At 45.2% G+C, this 12544-nt stretch overlaps 1 protein-coding gene across 5 annotated transcripts; it reads right to left on the bottom strand.

Moving 5' to 3' along the window:
• Nucleotides 1–646: 646 nt before the first annotated feature.
• On the bottom strand, nt 647–12220 carry Znf2 (zinc finger protein 2). 5 transcript variants are annotated; one of them, XM_045146955.1, is made up of 6 exons: nt 12139–12201; nt 7900–7969; nt 7455–7540; nt 7233–7359; nt 3904–4017; nt 647–3171 (listed from the first exon to the last, which is right to left on the bottom strand). In XM_045146955.1, the coding sequence occupies exons 2-6, from the start codon at nt 7904–7906 to the stop codon at nt 2180–2182; spliced, it is 1326 nt and encodes a 441-aa protein (XP_045002890.1). In that variant the 5' UTR covers nt 7907–7969; nt 12139–12201; the 3' UTR covers nt 647–2179. The 5 variants fall into 5 exon arrangements, with proteins under 5 accessions (XP_045002890.1, XP_045002891.1, XP_045002892.1 ...); XM_045146956.1 differs by having other exon boundaries at nt 7895–7969; nt 12139–12179; XM_045146957.1 differs by lacking the exon at nt 7455–7540 and having other exon boundaries at nt 12139–12220.
• Between the last annotated feature and the right edge of the window lie 324 nt (nt 12221–12544).

The raw sequence follows: 12544 nt of genomic DNA, 5'->3' as shown, positions 1-12544 counted from the left end.
ACCTGGCCCCTTCAATTTAGAGTTGATTCATCCAGAGCTTCTGTTCACTGGCATAAGAAGTACTCAATTCTCAAAATTTAGAAAAGGCTGATTTGGTATCAGAGATATTATTTCAGTGTTTTTGGAAGTTATTTTAAAGTCTTCAGTTCAAACCCAACAAATGCCACTCAGTCTGGCTTGCCTTGTGCCTTAAGTGCGCTGGTATACTTCTAATGACCAATTTCTGATTCTATGATCTGATCCTACTTCAGCGCACAAGGCAAAGCTGAAACCTCAAAATCTCTACCGAAGTACACCATATTGGGAGATATCAATTAAAAGCAAAATAGTCCTTCCCTAGGTACTTAGCAGAGATGGGACAGTATCCTTTGTTGTAGAAAATGTTCTGCAGATTGCAAAATTTTAAAGGTGAAGGAAAGGAAAGTGCTGAATTTACATTCTCACTGTTTCAGGTACCAAATTCCTCAAAAGGCCATTGGAATCCTGAATTTGTTCCAATCTCACTTTACTGGCAATGACAGAATGTCTTGGGAAAATACTTGATGCTCTATTTATAGTTTTGGGGGCAGAATCTCACTCAAACCTGGGCTGACCTGGAACTCATTTTGTAGCACAAGCTGGCTTTGAACTCAAAGTAATCCTCCTGCCTCAGCCTCCAGAATGCTGGTATTAAAAATGTGCACCACCCTGCCCAGCTGACTCTCAAATTTGTCTTCAACAAGGCAGCAAAGGTTCAGAAGTCTCAAAGCTAGTCAACTGGCAAGTTTGCCAACATTCCCTTTTATTTTCTACTTGATATAATCAAGCAATATAGATATTTTCTTCAAGCTTCTCCCAAAGTTCACACATACTCCCAAAGTATTCCCTGCAATTTATCTACTTCAAGGCAGACTCATGATCCTCCACCTCTCAAACACAGGGATTACAGGCATGTGTCACCATATCCAGTTTATTTAGTACTGGGGATCAAACCCAGGAATTCATGCATGCTAGCAAGTACTGTACTGACTAAGCCACATCTCCAGCTAACATATACCTCTTGATTAATGAAGGGGGAATAAAACAAATTGGGAAGTTGCTACTGTATGGGAGCCCAGGATGTTATGGGTACAGGTGGATTTTGAGAACTCAAGAGAAATCCAAGAAGGTTTTTAGTGGAGGGAACTCAGTATTCACTGAGATAAACATTTATTGAGCACTTACTATTTACAAGGCATAGTGTAAGATATAAATAACTTCATTCATACCTCTAAGTGCTTACAATCTAGTTGAGAATATAATATAATAAACATAATATAATATGTGTATATGAATTATAGTGCAAAACTTAGTGCCTGTTTCACAGAATTGGTGAGAGGATAGGTCAATATATTCTTTGTAAACTTCTTTGCTGAGAATTTACCCCATGATAAGTGCTCAATAAGTGCTACCAGTACTACTAATACTAAGAGATATAAAAACTGGGGCAACAAGAGAACAAGATATGGCTGGAGAGATGGCTTAGTAGTTCAAGTGTTTGCTTGCAGCCTAATAGCCCGGTTCAAATCCCCAGTACCATGTAAAGCCAGGTGCACAAAGTGGCACAGGCATCTGGAGTTCATTTGCAGTGCCAAGAGGCCCCTGCATATCTGCTTTCTCTCAATCTCTCTCTTTCTTTCTCTCTGCTTGCAAATAATAATAAATATTTTTTTTAAAGAGACAGAACAAGACCCATGTCCCAAAATCTCCAAGAGAGGGACTAACAACTACAAAAGAACCCAAAACTATTGTGGAGAAAATGGTATTACTCTTAGGTAACTGCCTTTCCCTCCTGTAGTAGCTGCAGCCAGTTAAAGTGCATTGATAACTGGGGCCTATGTCCTGACAGGAGATCTGTCTGAGGATCCCCTTCTGCAGTGTTGGGAATCAGACTACAAGGTCTCTTCATGCTAGGGAAGTAGTCTACCCTTGAGCTACATCCTCAGCCCCATCCAATGTGTCTAATCTATAGTCACGTCTTAATTTGTGAATTCCGTATCAGTTCTGTAACACAGTAGGTACAGATCATTTATTCAAAGGCTGTGAAGCAGAGACAAGACAGGAGAACAGAGAGAGTAGAAAAAGCAAATGCGGTTTGCAGAAAGACAGACCTGTCAAGTTTGTAGGGAGGTCCTTTGTCTGACTCATGCTTCCACCCACCTCAGTCTAGCCCTTGTTTGGCATAACGCCGTTGATGTTGAATAATTGAGGACTTTGAGCTGAACTCTTTCCCACACACGCTGCACTCAAAAGGCTTCTCCCCAGTATGAACTCTCTGATGCCGTGTGAGCCGGCACCTCTGGCTGAAGGCCTTCCCACACTCGCTGCATTCGTAGGGTTTGTCTCCAGTGTGGATCTTCTGGTGCTGTGTGAGATAGGAGCGGTAGAAGAAAGCTTTGCCACACTCACTACACTGATAGCGAGGTTCTCCAGCATGAGCTTTCTGGTGTCTGTTTAGGGAAGAGACACCATAGAAGGATTTCCCACACTCACTGCATTCATAGGGCTTCCTGCCAGTGTGGATTAGCTGGTGGCGAGTGAGGATGCTCTTCTGGCTGAAGGCTTTTCCACACTGCTGGCATTCATATGGGCTCTCTCCGGTGTGAATCCTCTGGTGGCGCGTAAGGGATGATCGGTCAAAGAAGGCTTTGCCACACTCACTGCATTTAAAGGGCTTCTCTCCTGTGTGAATCCGCTGGTGCACAGTTAGGGACGACTGGTCATAGAAGGCTTTGCCACATGTGCTGCACTCATAGGGGCTCTCCCCAGAGTGCGACATCAGATGTCTGCTGAGACTGCTCCTGTGGCTGAAGGCCTTCCCACACTCGGGACAGTCGTAGGGCTTCTCTCCAGTATGAGTCCTCTTGTGGCGGATCAGTGACGAGTGGTCAAAGAAGGTCTTTCCACAGTCACTACATTCCTGCTCTCGGTCTTTAGTGAGGATTTTCTTGAGTGGTGCTAACCGGCGCTGCAAGCTTTTGTCCAGGGAAAGGGGCGTCTTGCAAGTGTTCACTGTGGAGGATTCTTTCTCTGGCTCCAACTCACCTTCTGCGGCTGGAACTTCAAGTTTAGGACACAGAGGACTCTCTTTCAATGAGTCTTCTTGTTTTTCTCCTTCTGAGGTATCTAGAATCTCAGGCTTAGTCTCCCAGTCTAGAATAAAGAGAAGACACAGGGGCTAGAGAGACGGCTTAGCAGTTAAGTGCTTGCCTGTGAAGCCTAAGGACCCTGGTTCGAGGCTTGATTCCTCAGGCCCCATGTAAACAAGATGCACAAGGGGGGGTGCATGCATCTGGAGTTCATTTGCAGTGGCTGGAGGCCCTGGTGTGCCCATTCTTTCTCTATCTATCTGTCTCTTTCTCTCTCTCTTTCTGTTGCTCTCAAATAAATAAATCAAAATTAACAAAAATAAATGTAAAAATAATTTTAAAAGTAAAAAAAAAAAAAGAGAGAGAGAGAGAGAGAGAGAAGACACAGATACAAAGACGCAGTGTCTTCCCTGAGTATGACAGGGAAAGAGGAGATCTGATGAACATGAAGGCAGTGATGATCACAGCATGCGCCCACAGATGATCTTATACTCTGGGCCTTGGGGAGGCAGGTAAGACCTCTGACAGTAGACTTGCCAGAATATCAATGACCTTGGGGAGAAGTGCCAGGATAATTAGAAGAAAGTTAGTAGGCTAAGTGGAGAGGTAGATGACCATTAGGAATATCAAAGTATGAATGGTCAAGGTGACAGATTTGAAAAAAACAGTTGAATACAGATAAATTCTCTGAGGCATAAAGGGAAAAAAGAAAACTAATGGTGGTATGAAATAAATGCTCAAGCACTCCCATGCTGAAATAGCAGAAACTCTATCCATCCTGTTCATACACAGTTACCTAGAGAGAGGCTTTCTGGCCATTCTCTTTCTTCAGATCCTTGAAGACCTGCTGTCCATGGCCCGTCCCCAGCCTTCAGCTGAAAAATCATATCAGGTCGAGGAACTGGAAGTCCTGATCATGGAGAAAGAAACACATCTGGTGGCTTTATGTAATGAAAATACTTAACCACGGCTGAAGAGATGGCTTGGAGGTTAAGGTGCTTGCCTGCAAAGCCTAATGACGCAGGTTCAATTCCCCAGTACCCATGTAAAGCCAGATACACAAGGTGGCACATGCATCTGGAGTTTATTTGCAGCAGCTAGAGGCCCTAGCATGTCCACTTTCTCTCTCTCTCTTTCTTACCCACTCTCTTTCTCCTTGTAATAAAATAAAATAAAATTTAAAAAATCTATAATTATTCCAAAGCTTAATCTTGGCCTCTGAGTCTTCCAGAAAGACAATGAAAAGTCCGAAGGTGCAGGCGAGGAATGCAGAGCACAAAGCAGTGGAAGCTCTGAGTGGAGGTCAGGACTGAGGCGTTAGGAAGGAACAAGTGGTCCTAGGTCAGTGCAGACCAAAGCCACTGGTGTTCACAGGATGTGAACAGGAAGCTCTTCACTCAGACACTGGTATGGTGGAAAAAGATCATCTTGATTTAAAAAGGGTAAGGAAAGTGCCCATTTTTGCCTATTTGTTCATATTTAGTGTAATGCTTTTACTGAAACAAGGCAAGTGTGTTCATAGGAAATTAGAGGTATGTCCAAGTAAAAAGAAAAATCATCTTTAATACGTTGTATCTATTGATTTTCTTTCTTTTTATTTTTACTTATTTACTGAGGGGGGTGGTACAGTTATATCAGGGCCCCCTAATTCTGCAAATGAACTCCAGACGAGGCACCACTTCATGTATCTAACTTTACATGGGTACTGGGAAATCAAACATGGTCTGTCAGGTTTTGCAAGAAAGTACCATTAACTGCTGAGCCATCTTTCCAGCCCCCTTCATTTTCTTTTTGCTTCTTTTTAAAATATATTTTATTATTTATTTATTTGAGAGAGAGAAAGATAGAGAGAGAGAGAGAGAGAGAGAGAGGAGACAGAGAGAATGGGTGCTGCAGGGCCCCTAGCTACTGCAAATGAACTCCAGACACATGTGCCCCTTTGTGCATCTGGCTTACATGGGACCTGGAGAATCAAACCTGGGTCCTTTGGTTTTGCAGGCAAGTGCCTTAAGTGCTAAGCCATCTCTCCAGCCCCCCATTCATTTTCTTTCTATTAATTTTGATTCTGAAAGATATATCTATAGATTCATTCTGTTAAAAACTTAACAATCAAATACTACTAAGTTGAATATTGGATTCCTTTTGCATACTAATAAACTTAAAATAATTAGTATATATAGTCCTCAACTTTTTTTGCACCACCATGCCCAGATTTTTTAAAAATATATTTTATTTATTTGAGATGGGGTGGCATGGGTGTGCCAGGGACTCCAGACACATGCACCACCTTGTGCATCTGGCTTATGTGGGTACTGGGGAATTGAACCTGGGTCTTTAGGCTTCGCTGGCAAATGCCTTAACTGCTAAGCCATCTCTCCAGCCCAGTCCTCAACATTTTAATGGCTACATGATAGTATATTGTCTGCTGATTTATATTTTAGACTGTTTTTAATATTTTGCTATGAACACACAATGCTATGGTAAACATCTTCCTGTGTGCCTCATGGACTGCTACTTTTATTTTTCTTTTCAATTTTTTTTATTAACAACTTCCATGATTGTAAACAATATCCCATGGTAATGCCCTCACTACCCCCTGGACTGCTACTTTTATTATTTACTTAAAAGCAATTCCTAGAAGCAATCCTGTCTATTTTAAGTCACATAAAAACATCAGGCGCCCCTGCCTTACATACATACACAGACTGGCTTGAGTTCTAAACATCCCTTGATGCAGGCTCCACATTGGGTAGAGACACTTTCTTCCTGGGCCCAAGGATCATCTGTCAGGTGAGTGCTGATTTTTGGCTGACAGAATAGCCACACTCATGACCTCTCTGTGCTTCATGTCTCTGACCTTAGGGAATTCCATGTTGTCACAGCCCAAGAAAGGCTCAGTGATCTCCCTTAGTGCCTCTGAATATTCTGTTCTGTTTGGGACATTACTTGGCTTACTTATACTAATTTGAAGGTGTTGGCACTTGTACTTTTTTTTAGCATGTGTATATGTATGTGTGGTACATGTGCTTGAGTACATGTGCATGTATGTGGGTGGGGTATTTGTGGGTGGGGATGTGAGTGCACGTGAATACACGTGTATGTCTGTGAACACAGGTGCATGTGAGTGAACACTCCTGTGAAGGCCAGATGTCAATCTCAGGTGTCTTCTGCAGTCACTCTCCATCTTAGTTTTTGAGACTGGTCTCTCACTGAACCTAGAGTTATTGATTAGGCTAGACCAGCAGGCCAGCAAGCCCTATAGATCCTCCCATCTCTGTCTCCCCAGCACTGGGATTACAGGCTTCCACCCCTGGCTTATATTTAGGTTCTGGGAATCACATCAGGTCTTCATGCCTGCAATGCAAGCACCTTACCAAATGACTACCTCCCCAGCCCGCCACTTGCTCTTTGGATGTGAACTTTGCCGTGTGACTTTTCACTGTCATCTGCTGCTTCAGCCTACTTCCCAGTCTGTGTGCTGCTCACTTCCAGAGCAGCCGCGACCAAGTACGCACCACTGTGTTTGGCTTCTAAGAGCTTCTCATTACCCTTCTCACTAACACCTGACATCAACAATGGCTTTTTAATTTCCCCCTTCTCACATAAGTCTCTATAGTTGCAATGTGTCTTCTCCAGGCATCTGACTTACAACAAATATTCAAAATCAAACACATCTTTGGTTATCTTTCTCCTTTCAAAGGGAGCACTTCTTTGCTCTCACTAGCTTCCAGGAGAATAATCTCCCCTCACCATGACAGCTCCTTCCCACCACTTCACCATCTGAGTGGAGCTTCGGAGGTTACCTGACTGGTGAGCTGGGAGAAGACCTGGGCACGTTAACTGTCCTGCTCAGCGTTGCTGGAGAGCCGGCTTCCTGCATGTAGCACATATTCTGCTCTATCCTCCTTCCATTTTGTGAGGGAAGCAAGGGAGCTTGTGGTGCCCACCACTGCTAACATCTGGGGGAGCCTGTCTGTCCTGGTTCACAATTAAGAAGTTTGCTGCTGCTGTTCACCTACATTACCTCTTTGAGCTTTCATTTTCTCTGTCAGGTGGTTCCAACCCAGCCCTTCAACCCCACACACAACAGGACATGTTCTGACAACTCATGGAAAGCCTCCTTACCCAGTGAGACAATACTCTCATAGTTCTCCAGCATCACCGCCTTGTAGAGTGCCCTTTGCACAGGGACCAGCTGCCTCCACTCTTCGTCTGTGAACATCACAGCCACGTCCTCAAATGTCACTGATGCCTGAAAACACAACCACTAGAGTCAGAGTCCAGAGTGCTAGCCATTACACCACGCAACTACTGCCAGAAAACACAATCACACTCTCCCTTACTCACAACTTGTTTCATTTGATGTTTGTTTTCTTGCTTGAGAGAGGACCTCATTCTGGCTACTCTACAGCATTCGCCACATTCAGCATTCCCTGGAACACAGGGGCCAACTCTTAGCTCATATATGGCTGTATCAAAGGGACAATCAGGACCAGAACCAGCTCACTGATCCCTAAGTCGTAAAGGCAGTTTTGTTCTACTAGCTTTTAGGCAAAGTTACTTAGAATAAAGGCTGTAGGCATTTCTTATGTGCTGATAGGGTAGTAGGCACAGTCTCAAGGAAAGAGAAGATCATTGAAGGTTATTTCAAAGAGAAAGGAAGTACTCCCTTTGGAGCCCATCATCTACCTTGGGGTGAAGGCTGTAATGGAAGAAGCTCCAGGATGAAGAAAGAAAGGCTACTACATTTTGGAAACCAATACAGTATTTCAGAAACACAACTTTACCTCACCTGGCATCGAATTGGGGGAGACATGGCAGCCATTTCCTCCTGTGCTCCCCGGGTAGGAAAGGGCAGAGTCCTAGTAAGAAAAGGGTACGGGGAGGAGAGACTGTATGAGAAATATCAGTCCTGGTTTGTATGCTCCTGACTCGTGAAGCAAGGGCCTTCCATATACCAATGTGCTATGAGCCACACTCATTTCCACCACCCCACAACGGGCAGGCAAAAGGAAGTAAGGCCAGGCCCTCACCACAGAGCTGAAGCCAAAGGGCACAGATATTACAAGTACAACATAGTGCCTGTTTTACCATGGTCCTCAGGACAGACTTCTATTCCCAAGAGCCAATAAGTTTCATATAATATTTATACATTAACATTTAATATTTCCCTACATCATCACTTCTTGGCCAGAAAGATAAAATGCAGTATTTCTCTGAATGCTTATGGACAAACACCATAGGATATTTTGTAAATGACTTTGTAGATGAGACATATCAAATTAAAACCTGTAGCCTCTTCAAAGAAAAGAATTCCGGGCTGGAGAGATGGCTTAGCGGTTAAGCGCTTGCCTATGAAGCCTAAGGACCCTGGTTCAAGGTTCGATTCCTCAGGACCCACGTTAGCCAGTTGCACAAGGGGGCGCACGCATCTGGAGTTCGTTTGCAGTGGCTGGAGGCCCTGATGCGCCCATTCTCTCTCTCTCTCTCTCTATCTGCCTCTTTCTCTCTCTCTCTGTCATTCTCAAATAAATAAATAAAAATAAACCAAAAAAATTTAAAAAAGAAAAGAATTTCATTCACATAAGTGCAACCCTTGCACATCCATCTTTGGTATCACAAGACCCTATATCTCACTCCTGGAGCCTTGCCATGCTCCATCTGGGCAATGTATGAGTGACTGGCATATGGAGAGGTGATCTGGTATGAAAAGATAACATCCTTTTTGTGTGAACATGAACTAAATGTCAGGAAAACAGGTGGATGATGAGCTGAGAGGATATTGGGAAGTACTGAAGTAGCTACAAGGACCAGGGAACCAAAGTCACCAGGAAGCAGAACTCACCTGCAGTGACGGAATTGAAGCAAAGACCTAAGAGTTCCTGTGCACGGAACGCCTTGCCTCACCTATGAGCTCACTTCCATGCACACCAGCCTTACAGATCCTTGCGTTCCTATAAGACCCTCACTTTCCTGTGCTCTGTGAACTCATCACTAAGCCCCTTTGTTCGAATTAGCTACATCTTGCTTTTTTGTGCATGTGTAGTGTGTGTGCATGGATGTGTGTTTGTGGCATGTTTGCATGCCCATGTGGGTGTGGGTGCTCATGTGTGCATATACTTGTGGTGACTAGAGGGCCACCTTGGGCATTAGTCTTCAGGTATATCATCCACTTTTTTTGAGACAGGGCCTCTCATTGGCCTGGAGCTCAACAATGTGGCTAGACTGGCTGGCCAGGGAGCCCCGGGGATCCTCCCTGTCTCCACTTCCCTAGTGCCAGGAATACAGGTGTGCATCCATGCTTGGCACTTCATGTGGTACTAGGGATTGAACTCAAGTCCTCTCACTTGGGAGGCAAGCATTTTACTAACTGAGCTATCTCCCCTTCTCACTTTCTCACAATCCAGAGGCTAAACCCAGCATTGTGGGAGTGCACACTTGGTATTCCTGGCTCCTGGGAGGCTGAGGCAGGAGGACTGCTACAAGTTTGATGCCTGCACGGACTATATAGTGAGTTCAAGAGTAGCCTGAGCTACTTAGCAAGACCCTGTCGCAACCCCTTCCTGTTGACAAATTCTACTTGCAATGACGGGTGAAGCAAGACTTTCTGGGATTCCTGAGAGGAAAGGGGAGAGAGTGGGAAGGAGGAAGAAAATGTGTGTTTGTGGATTGCTGACCACTCTCATGCAGCTGAGGGACTATGTTGCCACCCCTCGAACTTTGTTATCTTTCAACTCAATTGGTATTCATTTTGCCCATGCTTACACCAAGCAAAAAAGCTGCAAGATACAGCCCCTGTCCTTCAGAAGTAAGTTTTGTACACAGATCTGACAAGTACACAAAACAACCTCTCAGACTGGAGAGATGGCATAGCAGTTAAGGCACTTGCCTTTGAAGCCTAAGGACCCAGGTTCGATTCTTCAGGTCCCACGTAAGCCAGATGCACATAGTGGCACGTGCGTCTGGAGTTTGTTTGTAGTGGCTAGAGGCCCTGGTGTGCCCATTCTTTCTCTCCCTCTCTCTAATAAATAAATAATAAAAAGCAAACAAAAACCACATCTCACCATAGGATGGATTAGGTCCTGTAAAGACAGACTTGGGGCAAACTCTGAGGGCTGTTTCCAGAGGCTCTCCTACTCCATACAGGAGGGAGAGAACAATGGAGGAACACCTCTCAAGGCAGAACTGGGATCTATGGTAGTGTTTATGTTGAAGAGGAACAGGATTTTTCTAGGAGGGAAAATCCTTGAGTTTTTCAAAAACAAGGAGGCAGGTCTTTATGTGTACAGGATTAATAACTGGAATTAGACAGGCAAACGTTTAGGCTGAGTTTTGCTGGGGAAAAAGAAGAGGCTGTCGAAGCAGGCAGAAGCCAGCTACATCGAGGAGAGTTTCTCAAAGCCCCTTCACCATAGACCCGGAAACATGGAGGGATTTCAGCATGGATGTGTCCTCATAGATTGTGCTTAAGAAAGATCACTGTGGCATGTAGCAAGAGCCTCCAAACACACTCTCTGACCTGTTGACACTCTTCTAGAGATTTATCTAGGAAATGAGGATAAAAACAAAGCCCTTTTCATTAATCATGGACACATACATATTCACCTTTATTGAGGCCTATGTGCCAGCCAACTTTATAAGCATGGATTATCACATTTAATTTTTATGATAATATAGCAAGAAGATGAAATAACCTAAACCAAGAAATCAGATTAGTAATTCAGGTGGGTCTAGACATACAATGAACATGGTTAAGCATCATACTACCTAGCATGGTTGAGCACTTGCTCTTCAGCAGCCAATGTGCCAAGTGCTGTTAATATAGGAATTTAATTCCATCCTTTTAAATCAGGAACTATTCCACAGCAAATAAGAAACATAGACTTTGTAAGAAGCTGAGACAGAACTTGAATCGTGAAGTTGCCTGACAGCTTTTAATTCTATAACTGTAAAGATTTTTTTTTATGGGAAGATAGGTACAAAGATAAGCAAACCAACAGACTAAACTAGAAAGTCTCAATCCAAGCATTCAGGGGAGTCTGACATGACTATGGTAATAGTACTGTCAAACACACACACACACACACACACACACACACACACCTGCAATCACAATAGTTGGAAGACTGAGGCAGAAGGGCCGAAAGTTTAAGGCCAATGCAGGCTACATAGTGACATTTGGTCTAACATCTCTAGGAAAAGGATCACTAGTGATAAACTACAAACAACTTCAGTGTTTGACAATGGAATGGCAGCCACGTTGTGATTATACAGGTACCATGTGAATATTACAAGGGGTTGTGACGTGACGGCTCCACATACAAATTGTTCTCCTTTGTGATCATGAGAGTGGCCTCTAGAAGAACTGCCCTCTAATATATTTTTTGTGGTTCTCAGACCAGCCCACCACCGTGTTTAGCGGGCTTTACCACTGTGCCTTGGCCAGCTTCAGGGTACATTTCTTCACCCTGGTCTCCCTCGATTCCTTGACACTGCACTCCAGTAAAAATCTCCCCCTCAAATCTGCCTAATGACATTTGTTACATTGGGGTTTCCTTCACCTCAACTCCTGTCTCCTACGCACGCCCCCCGCCCACGCCGGCACGTTCGGGAGCAGGCCAAATGCACGGAGCTAAAGAGACAACGTGAGGCGCTTCCAGGGGAGGAGGGTGAGGCTGCAGTGGACAGCACCCTAGATCCAGTGTCGATTCGGCCCGCCTTCATTACGCATCCGGCAGGGGAAGGACCCCGAGGCGCTTCCAACTTGAAGGCACGGGATCTGACATACGGGCGGCGCACCCAGAAGACCGCTGGTCACAGCGCCCACGCCCCACGGAACACACGCACACACGGTGGGGACAACTTTGCGCCCGCGCTCTCGGAGCCGGGACGTCGTCACACGCACACTGCAGCCGGCTCCGCCAGGGTCGCCCCGTTCTGCTCCCGCAAACCTCCCCCAAGTTCCCAGGGTCCCTTTCTCTCGGCCGCTGCGTTCTCCGGCTCCTGCACGGCACAGACCCGCAACCCTCACCTCCTGCACAGAGTGCTGGGGACCCAAGAAGACTGCACCTCTTCAGGTCGGGGAAGCAGTGAGCCTGCGCGCAGGGCTTTGGCACCCCCGCTCCCAATCAATGCCCCGCCTAGGCGCGGACTCCATTTCCCAGAAGCCTCTGCGGCCCGCGCGCTTGGATATGATGCGAGAAAATGGGCGCGAGCGGGCGCTCCCGATCCGTGGTGCTGAACCAGGTCCTACGTGGTAGTGCTTGTTTCTAGACCCGCAGGGCAGTGGTCGTGAATCTCTGGCAGATCTTTTGTCAGGTAGAAGGCAGACATGAGTGCTGGGAGACAGCCCAAGTCCTGTTTGTACAGCCTGCCAAGATTTGGGAAACCCTAACCCTAGCTTTCAATGTGAAATAATCGGTAAAAATAACAGAATA

This window comes from Jaculus jaculus, chromosome 4 (genome assembly GCF_020740685.1).
Source record: "Jaculus jaculus isolate mJacJac1 chromosome 4, mJacJac1.mat.Y.cur, whole genome shotgun sequence".
Classification (NCBI taxonomy): Eukaryota; Metazoa; Chordata; class Mammalia; order Rodentia; family Dipodidae; genus Jaculus; species Jaculus jaculus.
This window is presented reverse-complemented; position numbering and strand designations above follow the sequence as displayed.

What these genes read in the sequence shown, in the direction of transcription:
- Znf2 (XM_045146955.1), bottom strand. An exon ending in AACATCAAATGAAACAAGTT is followed by an intron (nt 7,360 to 7,454) that starts GTGAGTAAGGGA and finishes TTGTGTTTTCAG; the next exon opens with GCATCAGTGACATTTGAGGA. An exon ending in GCCAGAAAGCCTCTCTCTAG is followed by an intron (nt 3,172 to 3,903) that starts GTAACTGTGTAT and finishes TCTTTATTCTAG; the next exon opens with ACTGGGAGACTAAGCCTGAG.